The 27,864-nt window shown below is 40.3% G+C and overlaps 1 protein-coding gene across 13 annotated transcripts in view; it reads right to left on the reverse strand.

Annotated features, from left to right (window-relative positions):
• The window catches only part of RARB (retinoic acid receptor beta), a 499,718-nt gene that overhangs the window by 70,144 nt on the left and 401,710 nt on the right, over positions 1–27,864 (reverse strand). For 9 of the 13 annotated variants that reach the window (XM_045003219.1, XM_045003215.1, XM_045003220.1 and 6 more), the window contains one exon: positions 10,932–11,073. In XM_045003219.1, the coding sequence (XP_044859154.1) occupies positions 10,932–11,073 (142 nt within the window). Of the gene's footprint in view, positions 1–10,931; positions 11,074–17,229; positions 17,247–19,069; positions 19,155–20,537; positions 20,652–27,864 lie in introns of those variants that run through there. The other 4 variants (XM_045003225.1, XM_045003226.1, XM_045003227.1 and 1 more) reach the window with 4 other exon arrangements.

Here is a 27,864-nt window from a genome sequence, read left to right on the forward strand (position 1 = left end):
AAGATTATTGAGACTTCCAAGGAATGATGAAGTACATCCAAGCACACCAGTGGGAAGTTGGGTGTGTGTTGACATAGGCTTCCTCAAAGCAGTGGGGCTTATCCTATGAGAACAAGTCCTTAAGCGCTCTGGGATAGCTGCAGGCCAGATTTACAGGAGACTTTTGGGAATGGCTCCTGGAACAACTTATGCATTCCCCATGAAACTGGCAGTTCTAGGTATTGTTTTTAGGCAGACCTGACAACCGTGCAATCAGCTCCAATGCAGAGGATGCAGCCAGCGTATTCATCGCAGACTGACATATTTCTGTAACATCTACTTTTCTTCCTCCTCCAGGTTCAGAGAGGACCACATCCTGACATAAATGTGTGCAAAGAAAAAAAAATACACAGGAGCACAAAGAATGCAGATGCAGAAAATTGGCAGGAAAACCCAGTGAATTGGTACAGGAACACACCATTACATGGCACTGTGGGGCCAAGAGAGAAGAGATGTGTCAATGTATCAAAGTTACCCCAAGTACCTGAGCAAACATCAAAGGCTTGAGAGAGGCCAAAGCACTGAGCTCAACATCAAAGGAAGCATGTGAGCACTGAAACAAGGCTGAGAAAGTCATGGGATTGGATGCTAACAGTCTCGAGGGAGCAAGGTTTGGCGCAATGCTTAAAAACAAAACAAATTCACACACGTCAGAGCAAAAAGAGCTAGGTCCTAAAGGAGCAACAGGGAAACTAGGCGAGCATTTCAGGGCCATGCTGAAGAAGCAGGGAAAGAGAGATCCCAGATTGAACTAAATTAATACATTTTAGTAGGGAACTGACTGATAATATAGATCCACCACAAGGATACTGACAGCACAAAATTGTGGGTTGACATAAAAGTGGATGGGCAGCCAAAGAAATCCAAGTCACTTCCTGTTGAGAATTCCTTCACTGGAAATATCTGAACCTCCAGAATCTTCCACTAAGGAATGTGGCTGGACAGTAGGAGAAACTTTGCCCACCATTCAGAAGATCGAGACACTCGGAGCTATGGGAGTTCTGCCCTGTCTCATGTGGAACCTGTCTTACTCACAGATGACGTATACCCAGGTGGCTTTCCTTTGTTGCTAGCCGCTGATGACCCTGACCCAGAGGCAACATTCAGTCTATCACAAGGGCTGGAGTTAGCTCAGCCTCTACTGACTCAGGCTTGGGATTCACCTGGAGAGACTTCCAATTGTGTCAATTTATGTGATAGTTTTATAGAGGTTCAAACTTGAAGTGCAACTTCATTTTTACATAGCAGACCACAAGGAGAGCATGAGCTTTGTCTTCAAAGTAAAAAACAAAAAACAAAAAAACAACCCCACAACAAACCAACCAAAACCCCCGACACGTGTTGCATGCAGCTAAAAACTTCCATTTTATACCATAAATTACTGATTTTAAAAGAAATGGTTAAAAAGTGTAGTGAAAGAAAAAAGTATGGTTAGAATAATGTTATTAAGCGTAGGGGGAAAAATCCTATGTATGTGCCCTGATCAAATGTAATTCCCTTAAGAAAGGATGGTCTTTGGAGTTCAGCAAATTCAGCTCTATTCCTCACTCTGCCAAAGACTTGCTGTGTCACCTTGGATAAGTAACTCCCCTCTCTGTGCCTTAATTTTCCCTTCTGCAAAAACAGGAACAGTAATACCTCACAGCAGCATATTACAGCTTAATTCATTAATGTTTGCAAAGCACTTTGAGATAATTAGATGGAAGGCTCTACGAAAGTGCAAAGTATCTATTAAAATCCCATCTGTAATGCAGGAAAAGAGCACATTTTTTTACAGGAACTCAGTGTTATTCAATGCAATTTACCCTGGAGAAGGGCCAAAGGCAGAGTTTATAATACAAAACATCCAAACACCACATATTCTGCCCTCCCTCCCCAAAGACCAGTGGGTATTTCAGAGGTAAACTGGATACCGCAGAGTGATGAAACTACAATTCTATGTGATCATTCTGGGTGTGTTAAACAAAATCTTATTAAACAAAATATGGGAAAGGTTCACGTTTATTGTCAGCAAGGACTAGGATTTATGGATGCAAATGAATGCTGCAGACACAGTGTACATGATCAAATAAGTTTGGTCTCTGTGACAATGCAGAGAATGCAGCAGAGAGCACTGAAAGGATCACCACAGTAGCTATGCTTTAGTGTAACTTCCAGGTGAGGACCTGTAATCCATCTTTATGTGAGCCTATCAGAAATGTTTCCTTTATGCTTAGTTCTCAAAGAAAGCAAGAGCTTATAGGAAGCAAACTGTTTTTCAAAATATTGTTGTTATTAAAAGAGAGCCGAGCCAAGGCCTAGCATTTCCCCTTGTATTTTAAAATAAATGGTTCTTACTGTTTCACTTGGACAAGAAATGATAGAGACTGGAAAAATTGAAACAGAAAATGAAAGGAAACTCAGTGTTAAAGGAGAAGAGAAAGAAAAGTCAGTTCTGGAACCAGAGTGGCATCCCTTGCAGCATGTACTGTGTTTCCCCCTGGGGTCTGGCCTGCATGACAGGAATCTCACTCTTCTCTCATTTCCCCCTGGGTTCTAAACCCAAGCTCTGCTCTCAATTTTTACAGTCTCTATCATTCCTTCTTGTCCCAGTGAAACAGTAAGAACTTGACTTTCCCTGTGTTTTGCTCAGCAGCATTAGAGGATTTCCCTCACTTTTTCTTTTCCCATTGGTGCTGTGATGCAAACCACTGATTTTTGTGCGCTCCTCCAGTAACACCTCTTCACCCTTCCCCTGACCCGCTTTCTACCCTGGACTTAAGCATACATCATAGGGGCAATGGCTACAGAAAGCTCAGCTTGGCTGCTGACAAAAAGAAACACGGGAATTGTGCCAAGTGGTGTTGGGCCTTCAATTCCTAGTTCTTACAACTACATTTTCTCTCTAAGTGTTGCAACATGATCACATGATGGTTTAAAGTTACAAATCTTGAAAAGCAATGAATGAAGTAGAAGCATACAGCACAGTTTACTTTTTCTCTCCACATTTAAGAAAATAATGATCAGACTAATTATCAAACTGCCTTGACTTGAGCAAGATTCAAGAGTCACGGTGTGATTGAGTCAGAAATTAGAAGAGAATTTCCTTAGGTCACACAACAAAAGGTGCCGGTAGACGGTTCAGCTGGAGAGTTAACATAATAGATTAAAAAAAGATTTTTGCTATTTTCTTTAGCCGTTTATTAATTGCCTCCTGAAATACTTTCTGAAACACAACGAGCTGCAAATGAATTCATGGGCTATTAATCTGCTGTACATGGCACTGGAGAAAAGCGCATTGGATGAGTTGATGCAATTACTGCTATTACATAACCATCTTCACAGAACATAGAGTAAATTATGAATAATAACATTTAATCTAAGTTGCTCCTTTAAACATTAAAACTGGCATTAAAAGCAGTGCAAAAATCAGAAGGAAAGGCTTAAAAAAAGACAGATCTCAGAGAAAATAAAGGGATCTGCTTCTCTGAAGACATTAAAACACCTCAATAGCAAAGATGTTTGATTAACCATAGAAACAATGTGCAGCCAGCAGAACTCTGCTCTCTACAACCAAATTTTAATTGAATATAAAACATTCCATTATTCATTTTCAGCACCACATCATAAAGAATACATCATCCGTGGTATGCGACTGTCCTTAACATTAGACTACTGTGTTTTTAAACACATGAAAACTAACATATACTGTGTTTCAGAGTTTCCCTGCTTTTCTTTTTCTCAAATGCTTCCCTTCAGTAGAATTATCACAGTTAAGATTTTTCATCTTCAAAGCCCTTTACAAACATAAATTAATTCTCCCAAAACTGCAGAGAGTCAGGTTATCAGTCACATTTTACACATGGGGAAATTGGCTGGCCGAAGAGGACAGAAGAAACAGACATTGTCAGCTGGGGTAGGAATTCAGGAGTTCTTGGCTCTCACTCCAGGGCTTAGATCACATCTCTTTCGAGATCTGAATAGAGATCCTATTCTTGTTGATAAAATGCTTTGTTTAGTCTGCAGCCCTTCCCCACCACTTTAGATTCAACTTGGTTCCGAAGCAGCTTTTGACCATATGCCCAGAGAAGCATGTACCCCTAAATAGTCCAAGGCACAGAATTCTAAAATAATGTGGGTAAAGAGGGGGTGGGTTGTGTTTTTAAATGCAGTAGATTCCCCACTTCATGGTAATGTTTCCACACAAGCGAAGCGAATTGTAAGCAGAATCACAAATCTATATGTGGGGCAAGTCTGGAGTGGGGCCACGGAATCAACAACTACAATACTTGAATCCTGTGGTCTAAAGCCTTCACACAAAGAGGCCTGGGAAGGGCAGCAGCTGCCATGCATGTAAGGCGGTTCCCCACAAAATGGGCATGGAAGGAGTTCGGGATATTCTGGATTTGTACTAAGAGGGAAACATTTCACCCTATTAAGGTGGTTTCTCCAGTATCCTGCTTGAACAAGCCCAATGAAGCAATTCTACTCCGTTTCCTGCCTATTCTATAACTGTACAAGGCCTCACTGCACACCTGTGTTAGTTCTACCAGCCCACGAATGCAGACAGGAGTGTGCCTTGTTCCCAACAACTGAGGGCAGAGCAGGATGATGCCTCACCATTAACACAAATGTAATAAAAAGGCAGAGAGTTTCCTGCCTTAGTTTCCTGAGGTTTCATCAGGTACTGAGACCCTGTCAACCACAGCAGACCACCTCATTCAGCAGCAGCTCACAGTCCTGTGTTAAGTAACATGATTACAGTCTCTAAGTGTTACATTTTAAAAAATTGTTGAGATCTTTGTTTTTAAGAAGACCTAAAAGGAATTCCTCGAATGATGCTCCTTGCTGGTGTTTGGGTCATAACCCCGCTTGCTCACATATCACTAGAGCATAAGCCTCTGTGCATGCACCATGTGATCTTGCATAGAAGGCTCACACAACATAACCAATCCCTAATGTACTGCATACTAGGAAGGCCTGCTTGGTTCTGTTGTGTAGCTTTTGGCACTTGAGACTCTGAGTCCAAAGATCTGAGCTCATATCTTCCCAAGGCGGTATGGTCCACAAGATAAAGGTACTGGGCTGGGAGTCATGAGATCTGGACTCTATTCTGAGTTCTGTTCCCTGACCTGCTGTATGACAATGAGCAAATAATTTATCTTTTCTGTGCTTCTGTTTCCCCTCCCATACTCTGTTCAGATTGTAAGTTCTTTGGAGCCAGGGCCATCTTTCACTATATATTTGCTAGCACAATGAAGCCCAATCTCACTTGGGCCTGATAGTCACTATCATAACAGAAATAAATAATCATGTAGCTGCACTGGGGGCAGTCTGCCACTAACCTCTCTCAATGAATCAGACCACAAAGTAAGTTGCAGTTGAAAGAGAATAAGCTAGTAAGGAAATATAAATTCACTGCACTTTGCCATTCACTGATTTTTATTTTCAAATATGCAAGAAACACACAAGCCGGTAGTCTAACAAAATACTGTGCCTATATCTTTAAAATCCTATCAATGGCACTGACTGCAGTTCCTCAGATGTCTATGCATAACTCCCATTTAACTCACTGGAAGCTGCATGTGAGCGCAAGTATTTTTGCATTTTCTTTCAAAGAAAATACAGGGATTTCTTTTCTGTGTTTCTGTAAGTGAGCTCCAGAATACACATGCGCGCACACAGAATCTGCACAGTTGAAGTGTATTCATTCCTCCTTTGCCCTCAGGAATAGGCATTTGGGTTCCCATTTGCAGTTGTCCACCGTGATTAACTTTTCCATTTGGGGCTGGTTAAATATTGTAGGTTTGTTTTCCTACATGGCTCCCGAAGTACCTTTTACTGTCCTTTGTTCATGGCACGAATGCCATGGAGTAAAGTAGCTGCAGCCAGAAAGGAAGTGAAATGGGGAAAAGGGTAGTTTAAAAAAATTAAATCCTAACAAACCTCTAGTAAATATGCCTTTGCTTACACAAACATCTCAAGAAACGCATTGAAAACCGCAGACATTTGGGAAAGAACAAATTAAAAAGAAGGCTTTAAGGTCTTTCAGTTCTGAAATACTACTGCTTTTAAAGGGAAAATACTACATAGTTTGGTCTCATATGTGTGTGGAAGGCACTCTGCATTCTAAGTGCTCTTATTTAAAAGAATTTCTTCATTCATTTGCAAAGAAATGTTAAAGAAATACAGTATGTTTATGTAGGACCTACAGTTTTTTTGGCTTCTGTTGAAAATTAGCAGGAGTACAAGTTAATTGAAGGTGATTGGCAAAGAACATTGTAATAATTCACTCTCCTCTTTTGTTTTTAGGATCATCCTACTGAGATTTCCAAACCCAACTCTGATGTGACATTTCAGAACATAATATGCTGGCTACTTCACAACAGCTACAGAACCCGTGGAGGCCAGCATATATTGGGGGCCAGTAAGTGACTTTCATCACCCTCTAAACCTATATCATGTTGATTTTTGCCAGCAAACAATATATTAAAAAACAAACAAACAAATCACAGAACCACACACTGTACTATACAAATTAATGAATAAGCATTTCACCTAACCCCTCCCTCAGCATGGTCTGGAAGGTTCACACTCCAGCAGGGTCTGTAAGTGACATGATGCCATGTCAACTTGTCAATTACCTGTTACTCATTTGGAAAACCTGGAATGATCCTGCCTGGATGAGAACTGCTGGCAGCTCTGTACTGTGGCATTTACTCCCCGTGTGGTGGAAGAGTGAGTGAAAGTATGGCTCACATAGAAACCCTACTGCTTAGGGTTTGGGGACAAAAATCACAGCATAGAAGCCAGTCTTCCTTATGGATGCCCTCAGCATCAGAGATCCCCAAGTGGTTTGAAAGCCATGCCCTTTCCTCTGGCCACAACGCTCTACTCCCTAGCCCCTCAGGTTATTCTTTATTGGGATTGGGGAAGAGAAGCATTTAGCCCTCTGTATATCCCCACATACAAATAATAAGGAAGGTCTGTCACAGAATTCATTGTGTATTGTGGTATCACTAGGGCTTGTCTAGATGAAGAGTCAGTGCATGGCAAGTGGGAGTGTAAATCTACGGCACATTAGCATGCCGTGCACTAACAGTTTATCTAGATGAGCCCTAATGATATATCTACGCTGCAGCTGGCAGCATGCTCCCAACCTGGGCAGACCGACTCACATTAGCTCTGTTCAAGCTAGCATGCTAAGAATAGCTGCATGCACATTTTAGCACAGGTGGTGGCTTGGGCGAGCTGTCCAAGCCCAGACCCATGGGGTCGGATGGGCTTGGACTCAGGTGGCTAGCCTGAGCCATGTCCCATGCCGCACTGCTGCTTTCAAGCATGCTAGCTTGAGCAGAAATAGTGAGCCTTCTAGCCCAGGCCACAGACTCATGGTAGTGCTCTAAAAATAGCTGTGATTCAAGCTCTCAAGCCCACCCCTGGCTCCCAGGCTTCAGAGCTTGAGCTCCAGCCTGTGCTGCAATGTCTACACATCTATTTTTAGAGCACCAGCACAAGCCCTGCTAGCACCAGTCTTTGGGCCCGGACTGGGAGGCTTGTTCCCAGTGTGCAATGTAGTCACACCCTTAGAGGCCTGAGTCAGGCACTGTCCGACACGACTAGGCACTTTACATAACTAATCAAAAGATGGCCCCTTACAATGTAAGGGGGGAAAATAAAGAGTTCATCGCCCATACTGGACTATCCAACCCCTCCCGCTACCTAAAACAAGCACACATGTTTACACACACACCACACCACATTTTATAAAGAGGTTTCTCTTGAATGACATCGGCAACCTTTGGCACATGGCCCGTCAGGGAAATCCGCTGGTGGACCGGGCCCGTTTGTTTACCTGCAGCGTCTGCAGGTTCAGCCGATCGCAGCTCCCGCTTGCTGATCCCTGTTATAGAGTTATAAATTTAGGAAAATAATGGTGTATATTAGAAATGTTCAGTCACTCACCTTCTCTAACTATAGTGACTCTTGCAGTGCTATGTTACTTAATGTGGCTATCAGAAAGATTTCATTACATGCAAGGCAGATGGTTTATCAGATTCCTTATACTGGACCCTGGCCAATAGGAGACTCTAGGATCTTTTCGGCTCTCTCATACACAGTTCATCATTCTGTACTCTATTTAGGAAGTTTCATGTAATTTAAGAAGGATAGTTGCTTGAATTAATTCTCTAGCTTAAGTAAGGGCTTGTCTACACTACCCGCTGGATTGGCGGGCAGTGAGCGATCCAGCAGGGGTCGATTTATCGCATCTAGTACAGACGCAATAAATCGACCGCTGAGCACTCTCCCGTCAACTCCGGTACTCCACCGGACAAGGAGCGCGAGCAGAGTCGATGGGAGAGCATCAGCTGTTGACTTACCGCAGTGAAGACACCATGGTAAGTAGATCTAAGTATGTCGACATCAGCTACGCTATTCACATAGCCGAAGTTGCATATCTTAGATTGACCCCACGCGGTAGTATAGACAAGCCCTTAGAGTTTGGTTATCATTCTCTCTTCGGTGTTATGATTCTTTCATCGTTTAAGTGTCTCTAGGGGGATCTAAGAATGGAAACTTCATTTCTATATTTTCCTCTCCCAGGATTTCTGTAATGGTTATGACCACTTGCTGGACTGAAGCTACTGGAGTCAATGGGAGATCTGACTGAGAAAGGACAGCAGGACTAGTCCATTATCTGGTGTGTGCATACATAGTCATCCTTATCACTGATAAATTTTACATACGCACAATGATGCAGTTAATGTATTTTACAAACACTTTTTACTACATTGCTTTCATTTATCAATTTATTTTTCACACACAGATTGGTTTGCACACTAGCCTTCAATAAGTACGAGACACCTGGAAAGTTCCAGCTTCTAAACTTCAGCCATTGTTGAGTGGTCCATGTACAAAAAATAAAATAAAAATAATCTTAATTTAAAAAAAAAAAGGGGGGGGGGGAAGTATTTTTGCCACCATTACATGACACAAAAAAGTGAACTTTTTTTAAATCGCCCCTAGAGATCGCAGAACAAGTATGAAAACTTGCACTATAGAACGTAAAGGGACACCCTCTGCATGAAAGAAAAATAAGTCAAATCACGTTTCCATCTGAACATTTTGCACCAACAAATGTCACAAGTAACCCCAAAGATTACTAGAACACAGAGATATGCAAATACTTCTTTTTTGTCTTTTGTTTGCTTACTTTGCTCATTGGCAGCACTTTGTGTTCTAGTCAGATTCATGATTGGGGGGTGGGGAGGAGTACTATCTAATTGTAGCAACAGAGCTGAAACTAAGGTGACCACCTTTGTTGGATGCAAATAAGGGGGGAAAACCCATGAAAAGTAAGGGACAATGCTTTATTTTAAGGGACATTTTTAGGGAAACACCATTTCTCTTAGCATAGCATGTATTTTTCTCTCAAGTGTACATTTGTACTGCTTCAAGTATACAATGCAATCATCATCAAACTTGAATTTAATGTTTAAAGTTGTCAATGGCCATCCCTTAAAATAAGGGATGGGTGGTCACCTTGCTAAAAGTCACATAGAAAAAGACACAGTAGCAAAGTAGCAGGCAGGCGTGTTCAGGAAGAATGGGGGGAGAGATGAAAGGCTTTCAGCATGTTTATGTATTGTGGCTCTTACGCCTATCCAAAAACATTTCTAAACTATAAAACGGGGAGAAGAAAAATCCTTATTGTGACAGATAATTGCAATCCCCTGCAATATCTTTGGTGACCATACTGTATTAAGTTTATGGATCTCTGTGGGCCAGGGACTGTATGTGACTCCTGTGGGGAGGGGAGGGCTACCACAACGCCTCCAGGACCCAAAACCAGCGTGTGCGCGCATGGGAGGGGAGGGGGTGATTAAGGTGAATCGCTAAGGTTGTAAGCCCCTCCAGAGAGGCACCCCTCCCTATAGGAAAGGAAGGTTACATAACCTAGTTTGAACCAGTGTTTCAGAGACCAACACACACAGAAAGGGCTTTTGGGATACAAAGGGTACATTTGCACTGACACAAGATCTTCTTTCTGATCCAGCAAACAGACAGGACCTTGGATCCTAGGGGGAGCTCAACCCTTGCAAAAGGGTTGGAAAGACTGACACCTACCAGTGCCCTTGTTGGAGTTGGGGGTGACCTCTGATAAACATCTGTGTAGTAGGTTCTTTTTATTAGCTGTATGTGTTTTCTCTGTGATGCTTTTACCTTGAGAATAAAGGTGCTTGCTTAGAAAGACAGGTGCGGTGACTTATAACTGCTGTCAAGACACTGGTCATAGCCCCCAGAATGGAAGCAAAGCCCAGGTGCTAGCTGTTAGGCAGACTGGCTTGCTGGGGATATCACAGTGTAAGACAGCCCTGGTCAGAAGGGAGTGAGACAAGGGTCCCTGCCCAAAGACAGCTGGAGACTGGGAACTCCTGGAGTGGACCACAGAGGGGAGGATACAGGTGCACCACTCAAACTGACACACGCGATAATTTATTTATTTATTTATTTTTAAAACAGGGAATCTGTTTAAAGGATTTTGTTTTAAGTTTAGGACATATAATTGAAAGGAGACCCTTATAAAAAAATAACTAATTACAAAAAATAAAAGTTGAAAGTGTCCCTTTAATGTTTTCACATCCATATTTGCTTGCCCATATTGCACATCTGATATATTTACATAAAAAACCCACATTAAAATAACGTTATTTAGGTTGCAAGGTCAAGCACTTGGAAGTTAGGAAATGCCAGATTTAAGGTTGCCTGTGAAACTTAAATTCTGTCACCTTTCTGCGTATGCATTATGATACAGTTCTTTAATTATATGACAATATATTATTATTTCCCACATGATCTCCTCATATATAGGGTAACACAAATGAGAAGAACTGTTTCTAGAAACCACTTACATTCTTTGGACATTCCCACTTCAAAGCACTTCTGTAGTCTGCAGTACTGGCAGCGATTTCTAGTGACTTTATTAATAACGCAGTTTTTATCTCTGTGACACGTGTAAACCATGTTCTTCTGAATACTTCTGCGGAAAAACCCCTGCAATTAAGCAGAAAAAAATAATGAAATAAAATCCCTGGGTTTCACATATAAATCATAGCCAGTCTCCTATTCTTTTAAGTTAATAACATGAGTGCAACATTATGGCTAGATTATGATAACCTTACTGCCCTTATAAATATTAAACATTGAATATTCTTTTCTTGCAACATAAAGATAACCTTTAAATCAAAAATAAAGGAAACTATTTTTCTGCCAGGGTAAAGAAGATTGAGGTAAGTAGAAGCATTCAGAAAATGAGGCTCTTATGTTGTAACATCCAGGCTAAAATAAAACAGGTGAGCTTGGGTTTATGTATTTAGTTATAAACACCGTTCCCTCCTGACTGATTCACTTTAAAATCAAACTCCCGAGCCAGTACAGCATGCTCTCTTCCAGCCTCAGTTATCCCTTCTCCATTTGTTTTTGGAAGGATTTCTATTTTTATTTTGTGGTTAGAGGTGAAATAACTGTAGAGTTGGCCAAATTCTGAGAGCACTCAGAACCCCCACTGAAATTAACCAGACTTCCACACATGGAAGATTTCCAGCATCAGGCTGATTATTGATTTGTGAACCCAGACACCTTCCCAAAAATATAACTGCACTATCTATATCGAGAGAAAGAGAGTTAGTTCACAGAGCAATGGGAGAAATGAGAGTTAATGGAAATTGCGTGTGTACTGGGTGAGAAAATATTGGCCAACCTTAAAAACAGCAAGACACAATGCCCTAAGACTTTTTACAGATCATCCCACAGATATTCAGCAAAAGTATTTCTGTAACTGAGGTCTATTAGAACGTTTCATATTGCTACTCAAATTTTCAACAGTGTTTCACCATCCAGCAGGATCAAATCTCAGTCAACACCACTCCACTGTGTAGGAACACTTGCCGATTCAATATTTGGAGAGGTTTGAGAGGTTTTAAAAATGTGTTCAACAAACCACAGGTGTACACCCTATAGAGCAGCACGATGTTTGATCAAAAGGGATGTAATGATAGTTCTGCATCCATAATTCATTTGTCCCAAGATGCAGTCATTGCAGACTGTATGAAAGGGTTTCTTAATAGTGATTTATAGATATGTAAGTAGATAATTTTATAGTCTTTTAGCTTCTTAACAGCTAGCCATGACTTCCAGTATCACCAGGGACGAGGCGGCAGATGAAGGCTAATCAGGATATGGGGCGGGGAGGGGGAAGAGGGATAGGCTCAGTGGTTTGAGCACTGGCCTGCTAAACCCAGGGTTGTGAGGGGGGCTATTTAGGGAACTGGGATAAAAACCTGTGGGGATTGGTCCTGCTTTGAGCAGGGGGTTGAACTAGATGACCTCCTGAGGTCCCTTCCAACCCAGATATTCTATGAATCCCTTGCACCCCCAGAGCTTTTTTGATGCCAATGCTATGAAAATCTCTGAATCAGTCAGAAGAATTGAAGAGTGTTTCTTAATCATGCCCCTTGTGCAATATTTCATGGGCCCTTGTGGAGTCAATAGCCTCCTTGGGGCTAGTTCTTTTGACTGACTTTAGAAGACATATGGTCAAGAGGTAGAAAACTTTTGTTTCTTTAAGTTATCCAACATCACATTACAAAAGCCAAAGAAAAACTTTCCAAACTATTGAGAGCCCGTTACGGGTGTACTTAGGTCAACACCGGGTGTTCATGCTACGAGTTACACCTATTGCTTGAAACCTTTCAAGAGAAAACTAGTACAAACATGTCTGTCTGTTTTATTTACTTGCTAAGGGAAAACGTGTCCCTTAGCTTAATGACTGAACAATAATTATATTTACAGCCTAACTCTATTATTTAGATACTTAGACAGCCTTCCACATGGTAGTATCTGAACACCTCACAATTATTCATGCATTTGATCCTCATAATAGCCCGCTGATAGAGAGAACTATCCTTAGTTTTGCCTCTGGCAGTGGGTAGAATGAAGACCCAGATTTTTAAGTCATTTAGATGTTGCGCCACTCAGCCTAACTGGCCTATGTGTCTCCTTTTCAAGAGTGACTTAGGCACTTTGGAGCCCAAGTCAGTTAGGCATTGCAACACTGAGCACAGCAACAGTCACTACTCTGGGGAGATTAAAGTGATTTGCCCAAGTACACAGGGTATTTTACCAACTTCCAAATGCAAAAATGATGAACGCAGAGGACTACCACTACAAATCAGTCCACGGCTGGCATGTGTAGCACTGAGCTACCTCTCCTGTTTCCCCAAGGTGTACATTTAATATTTTCAGCTTCTTATTGTGCCACGTGACCTGTCCATAGCTCAGTGGCAGTCAACATTTCCCCCGACTCTAGGACATTATGAATGTAAATTGAATCTCTGGTGAAATTTCATCTCAGCTACTAAGGGAACTGTATTGCTTACATCCGTCATACAAACCAAGCAGCAAGTTGCCCTGAATGAACAACCACCACAAGAAGTCTCCAATGCTGCAGCTGAATCTCCCCTCCCCTCAGAAGAAATGAGATACTAGAATAATTTAACAAAACAGTAATCAACATTGCAAGATGCCATAAAAAGACTGTCTGCTCTTTCTTAAATTGCAAGTTCTTTGGGGCAGGAACTAGATAGCATCTAGTACACATTGTGGGCACTGCTGGAATTAAAACAGCCAACAAAATCACCCCAACCCTGATAACAGAGGAAACAAAACCCAAAATATATCAGCAGTACATAGGTCATTATAGCCACTTGACACCCATTAACAGGTCACTTGTTCTGATCGCCTTCTCTTTTTCCTCCCTGATGGATTGTAATAAAATCCCAGGTTAAAAGGGTGGCTTAGATCTGGTGGCCTAGCAGAAAGGTTCTCTCACTCCTTAGCAGAGAGACTGTAACCTTACAGAGAAACAGAGCACGGAGATTCAACTCCAGAAGGGAGAGAAACACCACTAGCATCCCTGAGTTCATGTATCCATTAGTAATATAGGAGAAAGCTTAAAGAAAAAAATTGGTATTTAGGTTTAAAAACCCCCAAAAACAAAACACAACTCTCCCAAAACACATGAGTTTCTTTCATGGCACAAATTCTGTGTAATAGAAGATTAACAGAAAAAATTCTTAAGGAAATACTCTATAAAAATTCTTTAAAAGGTCACGTTTCCTTTTCATTCTGAATTTAGCACAAAAATGCAGAAAAAACCCAGACCTGTTAGCTTTCATAGACTGGATATTTTCAAATTTATCACCCTGGTCCTGACCCAAAATTAATTATTGAAATGCTGTTGAGGAATATCATCCACATGCTAAATACTGTTCTGTAAGGCAATAAAACAATACCATTTTTACAAATGTTTGTGGCAACTGATTTATTTAAAAAGCTTAAAAAATTGCATTTGAAAACATTTGATTTTTAGAATTTCCTCTCGACAGACACTGACAAAGATGTCCAGACGACCAGTCTGTTATTTTGCATTCTTTCATGGTAAATTCCACAATAGTACTACTACTTTGATAAGAGAAGTTTTCCTAATTATAAATTGGCAATCAGAAATTACATTTTTGTGACCTGATTTTGAAACCTGCTTCAAGTAGGCCTTTGATTTTGCAGCCACAAGTTTTTGGGTAGGAATACACATAGAATTGTGCCCACAGTTTTTTGGGCAGACCTGTGGTGAACTAGTTTAAATATTTGGGCACAAATACAGTTTTCATATGGAATTTCCTGAAGTATTTGTTGAAAGTGACATACCTTTATAACAGGAGTACTTTTATTCCATTTATAATGCAACCCCCCACTGTGTTGGATATTTTGTCACTTTGATGTGATGGCCTCCATATTTATGGCAAACAGATCTAATCTTTGCTTTTTAGTTACCCGTATGTTCTGTCTTCAGCCAACTGGGGTCAAACCTTGGCCCCCCTGAAATCAGTAACAAAACTCTCATTGTTTCCACTTTGATCAGAATTTCACCCTAGATATGCATTTTTGATTAGATGCACTTCTGTTTCTTCACTGCTTGTGAACACTTTAATTTGGAAAGCTGTTTTCACCAACACTAAATATTTGATGTTCCTGATAAAAAAATCACATCCAACTCTCAGAATAACTTGCCTTGACCAGGTCATCCATTTTACCAAACTAGTTCTGTATCTAATTAGTCCATCATCTATTAACTGTTCAAATTCATATGACTCAGCTTTGTGACATCAGTATGTAACAGGACGGTAAATGGTCTCACCTGGCAGCTGCTTTCTAACAAAGAAAATGCCTCGTGCAAATTATATGCTTATGTTAATATCAAGGCATCTGCATTTCCTTTTTACGTCCCCTTTGGAAAATACTGTAGCTCTCCAGTGCGTTCTTGGCCTAGCACATACAGCATGGTGGAAGATTTATCCTCTACAATTTCTCTTCAACACTTGCTTTCAAGAAAGTCTGAAAATGTTGCCAATCACCTCCATTCTACACACCCTTCCCAGAGTGATATAGCTGCACTCAGCGGTTGCAGAATCTCACCCATAGCTCTTGTTTTACTAACTGCCTGCTGATCCTAAGTGTCAAAAACACGTCTTAATTACCCAGGCGGGAGGATTCTACTTTTATTTCGTTTCCTCAATGGCAGCTACATTTTCCCTAACTCCTCTTTTCCCCCTACAAAGAGGGACATCATTTCATTTAGATATTTACTTATATTAAGTGATAAATTCAAGATGCAACAATTAAATCTAGGGCATGAGCATCCAGACTGTCTTGGATTCTACAGCTCACCTCAACACATGGTATCTGGAAGGCCTGACTTTGACTATTAGACCTCCCCTTGCTCATTTAATGTTTATTCCTTGCTGTACCGCATAGCTGAGGACTTGATACACAGTCTCTGGGGTTTCATGTTTTCCCACCTGTCCCATTTTGTAGTGCACAGCAGAAGAGTTTGGGGGTGAGGATTGGGGATAGGTTCTTGTCTCTCTATTGAAGTCCAGGTATTTATAGCAAGTCTCCATAGTATCTGATCACCAGAGGTCACATGGTGCAAAGAAATATTCTCACGTATACAGTGCACATTTGTTAAGGCCCAGTGCTCAGTTATAGCCAGAACCATTACTCTATATAAATCTGGAGATGTTTTCACCACTGGAGGGCTGGATTCCAAATGCTGGACTAGCTATAACATACCACGATCCTTTTTGCTGCTTTTGGCAAGCACACCTAGCTATCAGTAAGGTGCAAGTCTTGCCTGCCTTGACATGTTCATAGGCCCTACACCTAGAATTCTCTTCTTTACTGGGGAGAGATTCTGGCGGAAAGCTGACACTGTTCAGCACTGATTTCATGGAACACTGGACCTGCTTCCATTTTTTGCCCCACGTGCACTAGCACAAACAAAGGCAGGTGCTGGGTTAGATTTTCTGGAAATTCACAGTCTTTGAGCAGACTGAGACTTTCCATTTGGCTTGCAAACCTGATCAGTTTACTCCCCTAATAAAACCTCTTCAAACACATTCAGCTTTGCCATATATTTAATAAAAAGGAAAGACAGGGCATTCTCACCCACTAGAGTTCATAATTAATACTCATCAGCCAGGCTGTGAATCACTTATTATGAGTGAACAAAAAATAGAGTTAGAATCCGATTTAACATAATTCATCTTTTGTTTTATTAGTATTGAATACCATTGCTAGGAATCTATTGTGTTTGTGAGGCATGGGGCATTTACATGAACAGTTTCCATTATTGTTAATGGGCATTACAATACTGCATACATTTCCTGTGATGGGAAGACCAGAGACCTCAGCACCAAAAGTAAGCAGAAATGATATTATCTTTGTAAATTTAATATGTTAATTCCATGGAGAAAAACATTCTGCAACACATAACCTCTGTTTATTTCCAATGGCATCTATAGCGCACTTGAATCAGAGTAAGGGAAGCTGATAAAGACACATCAAGATGAAATGTATTGTTCTAATGTGGCTTATACCCACATCTTGGGAAAGGAACACAAAACCTGTGTTTTTAGTTTAGTGATGAAAAATGAAAGTATACATGAGTCCCACAGACCTGGAATTAATTTAGCATTTCAGTTTTCAAAGTGTCTCTTATCAGCTCTCTTACACAAAGAATTCTGGACAAACATCTCAATGTTATATTTTTACCCTTTCTGTGCTCCAAAAATATAGTAGTCTAAAGCATACCTTCTCCTTTTCCCCTCCACCACAATCTTGTTATCTTAATGGGTGATGGATAGAGTATCTTCCCGGCCATGCTGCATTAGGTGTCCTCATTTACAGATTGCAAGGGGGAAAAAAGGGGTTGGGCATAAATTATTCAAAACCTATTGTATCAGTGTATGTTTCCTGAGCATTCACCACTGGCAAGGTAGACAGATTATTTTTCACTTTTAATTGTGTTGATACTTTATCTGCTCTGTTGAAAGTAGAGTGTGGTACGTGAAACCACATGTACAGAGGAGCAAATAAAGCCTGTTACTAAAGCCAAAGTAATCTATGTAACTTTAACACAATGCCAGATAAACTCCACTCCAACTCTAGTTGCTATTTACTTTTGTAGTACTTGTCTATTACTATGTCAAACATGAAAGAGTTTAGTACAGGGCTAGGCTGCTTAAAGAACATCTGAACCGATTTAATAACCAGTGACATAAAGGACTTCAATATGCCATCTGGATACAAAGGAAGTCATTGTGTAGACGAAACCTTTGATAATGTTAAGCTGAACATTCTCTTACTCAATTCTTAGAGGAATTATAAACCCGTAAAATCCTATGGGATGGTTATCCTGATATAACACCAATAAAATGTTGGATGAGTCCACACAATGCAACAGAACTCTCTCTCAACAGATTTTCCTAAGTCACATGATTTAAAGCCAAGTGTTACACACACTTGTTGTCTGAAGAGGAGGAGGATTACCTCATCCAGAAGTTTTATTAAATATTTTTTGCTACCCTACTGTATGTCAAGTCTCATTTACAGCAGCAAATAGTTTACAAGTTGAAAAAACGCACTTACAAGTGGCTGAAGTGGTAAGCAACTAAGAAAGACTTAGATACAAACTCACACTTCAGAAGTTGCCTGCTTGGCTCATTTGAATTAACGGTGATTACCCACAAATACAGTCACTATAAATTTGGTGGCTCTACAGGTGCACCACAAAATGGACTTTAAAATGAGCTTCTAAATCAAGCATCTTCCTAGGATATTAGTAAAAGGAAAATAAAGATGGACTAGGACAGGCTTCTCTACAACTGAATTTATCAAGCCATTTCTAAATTCAGATTGGCTGGTTTTTGTACAAGAAAAAATACTGGGCCCTGGACCATTTTAATGTGTGGCTCTACTTTTAAACTGGACCATAGAAATACGACACCTTTCTCAGTTGTATCTGTTTACTTCAATTACTAAAATAAACTTTTACTCTTGTTAACCCTTCAGAATTTACACCGCTAAGATAAGAAAGAGCTGGATTCTGTGATATCAGAATTGTTACCTTACAGTTAGTTACACCTGTGCAAACTCATTTTGTTAGCATAGTAAAGGGGCTTAAACAGGTGTCAATGAGAGCTGAATCTGGCCTGAAAAAACTTTGAGTACTTGTGATGATGTTTGAGAAAAAAGAACCCACCTTGAGTCTCACATTCCAGGTTGAGTTTGCAAGGCTGGCAGTTAAGAGAAAGCAACCTTTAGTTGTAAGCCATGCATATTTGATCCTAAAGTCAGAGGTGAAAGTAAGCCGGTTCGGTCCGGTGTACCGGCAAGAGCCAGTACGCCGTGCCGGACGGCACCAGCTTCCGCGGCTGGGATTAAAAGGGCTCTGGGCTCCCCGCCATGGCCTCACACATGAAGTTTGGGGTTTCATTCCTGCCTTGTCAAATGTAGACTAAAGTTGGTTGTCATAAGTTTAAGTATCTATAAGACTATTTTATTCCCCTCCCCCAGCCAACTGAGATTTAAATAAAACTTCTGATCCTTTTAGTAAACTTGCCACAAAGCCTCCTGACAGAACAATCATCACCTTAAACCAATGTGTCTGGAATTTTCTGCTTGTGCTCTTCAATAATATCACTAGAGATGAAGACGTCTGGGTGCATTTCCATCTGGTTTCTTCAATTAAAAAAATGGCAATGAAAAGTATACAATTAAAAAAATTACAGTTAACTTCCTTTCCGTAATGTCTGTAAAATGATTTTTGGCCTGGTAGGAAACTCCAGATGGGAAGTGTAATGAACATAATTTAATATGAGTAACAGGATATCACAGAAACACATTTTTCTGAGTTGGCATGTATAGGGTTGCTTCACACTGTTTAATGCAAAACACAGGGATGAATTATTGTAACTTTTTTTTGCACAATTTAATTCCCTCTAACCTAATTTGGGTAGAGCCAGACCTATAACCCACTAAAACTATAAACTGTCACTATCTGAGATGATAATACAACTGGCTAACACTTACCAAGAGGCCATACACTGTTAGCTACTGATTTTTTTTCCCCTCCACCGCCTCAGGATTTATACCACCAATTAAGACCATAATGAGTGCTCCGGGTTGACCTCCCAGGAGCAAGAATTAATTAAGCACAGTATTTCTTAGTAAAGAATGACAGTTTCCCAAACCATTCATGGAGCTGCTCTCTTTTCTGATATTATTGCTTCTCCATGCAAGACTGCCAGTTGCTAATGCCAAAATGCATAACAGTTCTTTGTTTACGTTTTCCAGTATGTTCAGCAGCACAGAATACTTTTTTTTTTGCTTTATCGATGGCTCCCGCTTGCCCCCTATGCATTTCACATTTCATGCACATTTGTGACAAGCTTACTAGAAACAGAAAATAACTGATGGGCATAATATAGGTCTTTTTAGCTCCCATAATGCAACTACAGAAGAAAGGCAAAATGAACAGGAGCTATCATAACAAATTATTCTCCACCCAGGAAACCAGAGTAGGTAGAATAATGCAATGGGGCGCGGACCCCCACCATGCCTAGGCCAGGGAACCCAAATATGTTAAAGTAAGAATATTTAACTTCTACTATTCCAAGACTACTGCGACAGATCCTTTGGAGTACTATCTCCATGGCAGTTATGGAGAAAGGAAAAAGAAGAATACGCTGAAACAAGAACTACAGTACAGGGGGAAGTATATATCCACCCTCCCCCCGAAAAAGAGATTATCCAATATGAATTAGGTTTTATGCCTGCACCCTCCCCCCCCTTCTTAAACAGTTTCCACTGCATATTTAGCATTTAATGTATTTAATACTAAAGAGCTAGGATGATTTTTTGGACATCTGTCATTTTGGTAGAAAACACTAGCTTCCCCAAAGAACTTTATAGCTTGCAAATTGCTATCATACCATGTACAATTGAGTATTTATAATGTAGCTGAAATAATAAAGCCAATTAGACTGCAAATATTCATAGATGCCTGTAAGTTGATGGAGTCACCCCAACAAAAGGCTGCAGTTTGTATAATGATTTACCTTCAAGACCAACAAACACTGTTAACTCCAGATTAAGCTTTCTCTCAAATCTTGACTGCCCTAGGTTCTTACCTTAAGCCCCCTCTGTCCCAGACTTCACCTCCCTCTCTAGAGGGCTGTTCCACAACCCTTGTATTCAGGGTAGAGTTTAATGACTGACACCTGCCCCAGTGAATCAGCAGAGATTCCTGCAAGGTTACACCACCTGTTAACCAAATGAGCCAACAGCAGGATCCTGCCAACCCTCTGTCAGTGCCCAATGCACATTTTAAAACAACTGGCATTTTATAAACATGCTTCACTCTTTATCCAACATAAGAGCCCCTAGTCAGGCTAATGATAAGTTGGTATTTTAAACAGAATCCAATCAGTCAGTGACTAGACACACAAATTCACTGTTGTTTCAGAGGGATTTGGTGATAATACCAAAAAAACAAAACAAAAAAAAAACAAAACAAAAAAAGCCTTTTCAGGTTTATAACTCCTGAGAAGCTTTCTAGACTGGGCCCCTGAGTGATGACTTTTCAGCACACATTCATTATCTCTTTTCTAGGGCCATCAAGCGATTAAAAACTTAATTGTGATTAATCGCACGATTAAAAAATTTAATCATGATTATCACAATTAATCGCACTGTTCAACAATAATAGAATATCATTTATTTAAATATTTTTGGATATTTTCTATATTTTCTAATATATTGATTTCAATTACAACACAGAATACAAAGTGTACAGTGCTCACTTCATATTTTTATTACATATATTTGCACTGTAAAAACCAAAAGAAATGATACTTTTCAATTCGCCTAATACAAGTACTGTAGGGCATTCTCTTTATCATGAAAGTTGAACATACAAATGTAGAATTATGTACAAAAAACCCCTGCATTCAAAAATAAAACAGAATCAGAATCACAGGTCCTATTCCCAGTTCTGCCACTGGCCTGCTTGGGTGACCCTGGGCATGTCACTTCACCACCTTGTGCCTTAGTTTCCCCATCTACAAAGTAGAGCTAATAATACTGACCTTTTAAAAGCACTTTGAGATATACTGATGAAAAGTGCTATATAAGAGCTGGATATTAATTATTATTATTATTACTACAAGATTCTGCACATGTGGATTCATGGTTGTGTTTTATTTGAGAAGCAGTAAGTGATCATGCAGTCAAAGCCTATGCAAGCATGAGAGGGAGAAATAAACCTGTAGGTGCAATCTTTGACACTTCCTAACTTTTGAGTGCTTATCCATTCAACTGTACCTTCTTCTAATCTTATTGAAGACTATGAATAGCAGCCTTTGTAGAACAAAATACAAAATGGTGGATTGTAGAAAGAATCCACCATTAAAGTCAAACTCAGATACCAAGTCTCCTAAAAATTAGGAACCACTGAGTTTTTGCTATAATGCAAGACTGATGTTTGACCAGCTATTTAGAATAAACACACCACACATGAGATGGCCCATACCACAACCCACACCACAAATGAGATAGCACTCCTATTGCATAAGAAGCAAAACAAAACACCCCTTTAGAAAATCTCCTCAAAGGAACATTTCATTTGGGATTAAAAAAGAGCTTCTGTTCCCATCAGCCATTCAGTCAATGGGCACCAAGAACAGCACGAGGTCACATTCTTAGGCAAATCAGAGTATTTCTACGCACTAGGGAGCAGACAATGTTCACTAGCTGGAGTGGAGGTAATAAGTCACAAATAACCAAAGGAAACAGGCACAAGGGATAGGTGTATTTTTCTAAATAAATATAACTAAATAATAAATAGCATTTGTATAAGCAAATTAGTCAACAAATAATTCTATATTTTTGAGCATTTAGAAGACCCTCAATCATTTATTTGATTACTCTAATTTCTAAAATGTGCCAATCAAACAGTCACTAAGCACATTTAAAAAAACTAAAGCCACAATTCAAAAATACTATAACAGCTCAGATGATCAGTCATCCCAGCCATCTTATCAACATCCATCCTCGGTATTCACCCAGAACGTAACTTGCCTCCTTATTAAGTACCCGCCACACAGCTCATTGGAAAAACCCCTGGAAAACATATGCCCTTGACAGTGTGCCCCGCAGGTCATCAAATCTAAGCTTATGCATTGATTGGCTGTATATTCTTTGTTGTGAACTATTTTCTACTTAGTTTTGAATTACAGAATTTTAACTTTAAAACTGTCTGAGATGTTATTCATTGTTTATTTTCATTTAATTCTACATGTTGTTGCCTATGTAGTAAACACAAAAGTGAGGTACAAACACAGCCATTGCATTAGAATAAGCTGAAGCTAGATTTATAACATCCTCTTAACAAACTCATCATTCATATTAAACCACCTACAAAACCCCAAATGCATCTCATTGGGATTTCTGAGTTTAAGCACTCACTGATGTATCTCTGCAAAGTACTTTTCAAGATCACATTTTGAAACATCATATTAAATACAGCAAAAAACTGCTTTTTTGTCCACTGTGTCACAGCTTTGGAATTATGCACAGGAATTTATTTACATTTAGCTCAAATGACCATTTCTGCTAGAAGCTATAATTAAAATGCCATATACTGCCCTTGAGCTATGCCACAACTCCCTGTTGACTTCAATGGGAGTTGAGTGGGTGGAACAAAAGTAGCGTGTGCACCACAGTGACGAGAAGTAACACAACCCTAGGCTGCATGTAACACACTGGAACTCATATTAAGTAAAAAATAACAAATTCACTCAGAATGGCCTGGAATCAACTACATAAAAATCGTGTTAGAAGTCTTGGAAGGAAAAGCATAATGGATTGAACCACTGTTCACTTGCTTCTGACATAATTTGTCAATATGTCTTCATAGCTCTGCACAGACATATTATTTACTTACATATTATTTACTTATTTCTCTCTCTCTTGAAGTTGTTGCAAATTATGCATATTTACTGATCTGGAATGAGCTTCAGTTTTCTCATTCAGCTGTAAACCAACATGACATATTCATTCTTTTGTTTTCTGAAGATTTTCTTTTGTTTTCCCAGTAATAGTTTTGACAATTTTATATTATATGGCTTGAGAGAAGCTAATGGGAAAAAGTTTCTCATTCCCACCCTTGTACACCAATCTTGCAGTGTAAAAGGGCCGTACAGTAGGTCTGAATGTCATTGCATTACAGCTGGAGGCGGACATGTTGAGGATTGATGTCATCACATACATCCACCACTTTAAGGCTCACTCCACTGCCAGAACCAATTAAAGGAAAATATAGTATGACATACATTCAAAGTTTTTAAATATAAATGAGAATCTGGCTCAAGTTGATTTAAAAGGCGAAGAGAATAATTACCTATTTTTTAAAAAGGCATTTGTCATGAAGGACATTGCCCTGCAAAGGGAATGCTCTATTAGCCTCAGTGTCCACAGTGACACATCCATGGAGAACGTAATGAATGTGTAGGTAACTCCAGGAGGGTTATGAAATGCTAGTTAGGAAGGAGTTACAGGACTGTGGATCCAGAGACTTGGACAGTGCTACAAGCTTTGGGGCAGACTACACACACGAGCAGAACTGTGCACCCCTGGGCATATGTATTAGGATATTTTTCTGTTCAGGTTTTCTACTCAGCTGGACCTCCTCATGAATCAGCAACCTGGAACAAAGCAAGAACTGTTTAATTTTCTCCATATTTCTTTTTTTTTCTTTTTCCCCTGGTCCCATGGGTATTTCTTGTCTTGTCTTTGTAAGATTTGATCCTCTGAAATTGCAGTCTTGCTTCATTGTACATATTAATGCCTCTTTTCTACAGTCTGAAAGTCTGACCTCTTTGCAATAAAACTACTCGTTCGGATGTACAGAGGGAGCAAAACAAGTGGGCGTAATATTTCCATAGCCAAAGTTCACTGGAATTTATTGACGCAGCTACTTTTTAAATTTGCTGATCCCCATAATGTAGGAAGTTTTATATAAAAATACTAACATAGGGAAGATACTGGGATAAGAGCTGACGTGGGGAATACTCAGTGAAGCAGATTTATTTACCTTTTGTTCATGAACATAAACAATAGATAGGGACTTTGATGGTACAAACAATAGACAGGCACTTTGATGGTACAAACAAATTTGCCAGCATGTAGTACAAAAATAGTACTCTCCTTTATACACTTCACAGTCTGCTCTCCCTCCTCTTCCCTCTCGCCCCCCGCAAATTGCTCTCAGCAGCCAGAAATCCATGCAGTGTATTGCCAGCAAAGGAATGTCGCCATTTAAATGCTTAGAACAAGGGACAGGGCTCTAACAGACAGCAGAATCTGCCAGAGCACCAGTTTCTCCTCTTCATCCACACAATGCTGACATTGTTTGGGAAAGCAGCTCACTACACTCAATCCCCCTTTTCTGCAGATCTTGCTACAATGAAGAGTGAAGTCAGTACCAAAGAGCGGAGCTTTCAGTAAGAGCCTTATAACCACTTGCCCCAGCTGGGTGGATCAGAGTTGCTCATTTTGCAAAGAATTTCTTAGCGTGCTCTGTAGCAACACCCTGAGACTAGTGCAATTTTCCTTTAATAATCTCCTGTAATTTGAAGGTCATGAAATACATCAGTAAGTTCCAAAGGCTACGTCTGAAATACTGTGCAGTTTACATAATTGAGAACTTAAACAGGAGAACATGAACACTGCACATGTAACTAACTAGGTGGTTCTGTGTACGAGTTATTTTATACAGAAAAAAATTAGTGAGCTCTGAAATTTCCCTTATCAACACGTTTGCTTTTCAGTTCAGTTGAGAGGATCTAATATAAGAATGGATAGACAAGACATAATGCAGACTTCATAGTTGTGGCTCTTCAAATGGACTACCCAGAAATAAAACAAAATGCCAAGATTTTGGGTGCCAAACCTGTAATATCTAAAAGAGGCCTGCTTTTCAGAAAGCATTGAGTGCCCACCTTCTGAAAATCACACCCCCTTATGACGTCTCAAGTAGAGAACTCAAAAAATCGAGGCATTCCAAATCACTACTCAATTGGGAAAATCTTGGGCAAATACTGGGCATATTAGTGCACTGGGGTTAGAACATTCTTTTGGGGGGGATTATTATTTAAAATCATTTATACAGCCACATATATTTACATGATATTTGATGAGCAGAGATTATGACTCACTCCATGTCCTGAAGAGCTTAAAATATACAGACCAACCATTCAGATGAGGGAGGATGTGGGGATTAGGAATGAGAAGGAAGAACAAGGATTGTTTGCAAAGGCTGGATAAAGAAGGGATGAAGAAAGAAAGCTCGACAGAGGAGGATGGCAGATTATTTCCCATTTTAGACGCCAGCATGATGAAAGTTGGATCTGAAGTGGAGAGTGGGGGCTGGGAGGGGGAGAAATGGAAGAGGGAGCAAGAGGGCAAGTTAATCAAGATGAAAGATGACCGGTGCATTTACAAGAGTTTTGGCAAGGAGGACAAGGAGGGTTAAAGGTGGATTCTGGTGAAGAAATAACAGCACTTAGTGAGAATCAATATGGTAAAGAGTCGAATGTGACACCATGGTAGCAAGCCTGGGAAATAGAAAAGATAGTGGAGTTGTTTGTGGAGATCAGAAAGGAAAAGGGATGAAGAGTTCTCAGTTTTCAAGAGACTGAGTCTGAGCTGGTAGTTAGACAAGTAAGAGGACATGTCAGAGGCATTTAAACAAGGACAGAAGGGGAAGAAGGGTACATTTGGGAATCACTCATGGGAAGGCAGTAATTGACCATGGGAGGAGATAAGATTATCTAGAGATGAGGGAAGAGGAGAGCACCAAGACTGGAACTTTGGGTAATAACGGTTGGGAGAGGTAGAGACAGGAGGAGCTATTTACGTAGACACTGAGCAAGCAGTCAGCAAGATAAGAGGATATAGTTACGGAAGTCAAGACAGAGAAAATGGCAAAGGAACATAAGAACGCCCATATTGGGTCAGACCAAAGGTCCATTTAACCCAGTATCCTGTCTTCCAACAGTGGCCAATGCCAGGTTCCCCAGAGGGAATGAACAGAACAGGTAATCATAAAGTGATCCATCTCCTGTTGCCCATTCCCAGCTTCTGGCAAACAGAGGCTAGGGACACCATCCCTGCCCATCCTGACGAATAGCTATTGATGGACCTATCCTCCATGAACTTATCTAGCTCTTTTCTGAACCCTGTTATAGTCTTGGCCTTCACAACATCCTCTGGCAAGGAGTTTCACAGGTTGTTTGTGTATTTTGTGAAAAAATACTTCCTTTTGTTTGTTTTAAAGGACAGTGATCAACAGTGTGAAAGGCAGTACATAAACCAAGTTGTTAAGGACAAAAAATTACCTCGGGGTGGTAAGAAATCATAAATGACCTTTGTGATGGCCGTTACAGTGGAGTAGAGAGCAAGGAGCCAAATAAGAGGAGAGCAGGGGGAAAATGAGAAGAAAGGAAGTCAAGGGAGAGTAAGCAGCATGCACTGTTATTTTTGAGACAAAAAGACATAGAAAAGAAAGGGGACAGAACCGTAGTTAGACACGATGGATCCTGGGGAATGTTTTTTCACAAGATGGGGAGACAGGAGTATCTTGTACTTGAAGGCAGAGGGAAATGAGGCAGAGGAGAAAGAAAGGATGAAAATAAGAGAAAGGGAGGCATGGATGGCAGGAGGTGAGAAGGCATGAGATTAAGGGAACAAGCTGAAGGTTTAGCAGCAAAGAGAAGAAATGAGACTCAGTCAGAAACAGAAGTGAAGGAGGAGAAGCTGGAAATAGGGGTGAAGGAGGACAAGGAAGGAAAGGGAGAAGTCATGCTGGATTAGGATTTTTTTTTATTTTGCAAAGAAGCTGGCTATATTCTGAGGAAAGGGGGATGCAGAAGACTATAAGGTTAGAGAAAGGGTTTATGGAGGGAATTGAAGGTGGAGAAGAACTGACTGTAACTGGTGGCCTAAAAGTGATTAGAGTGAGAAAGTAGAGCTGATGAGGCAGAAAGGCGGGATTAGGCAGACTTTCTCTGGACATGCTCAGTGGTCCAAGAGCAGGAATGGGACAAGTGAGTGCAAGGGGAGAGCAAAGGTTGAGGAATGGAAGAATGGACAGAATGGTACAAAGGGGGAGTGAAGAGGAGAAGATAAAATTTTTGGAAAGAGGAAAGATCAGTGTTTTCAGTCTAGAAGTCTCAAAGGTTGGCGGTAGGGTTCTAGGTACTTTTGACTATATCAGTATTCTGTCTTTACAAAGTAACTGCCAGCTGTCAGTAAGGATATAATTTCGTGTTGACCAGAAAGCTCATCAGGCAATCTCTAATCACTGAACACTGCGCACAAGTACTG

The sequence above is a fragment of the Mauremys mutica genome, chromosome 2 (genome assembly GCF_020497125.1).
Source record: "Mauremys mutica isolate MM-2020 ecotype Southern chromosome 2, ASM2049712v1, whole genome shotgun sequence".
Taxonomy (NCBI): Eukaryota; Metazoa; Chordata; order Testudines; family Geoemydidae; genus Mauremys; species Mauremys mutica.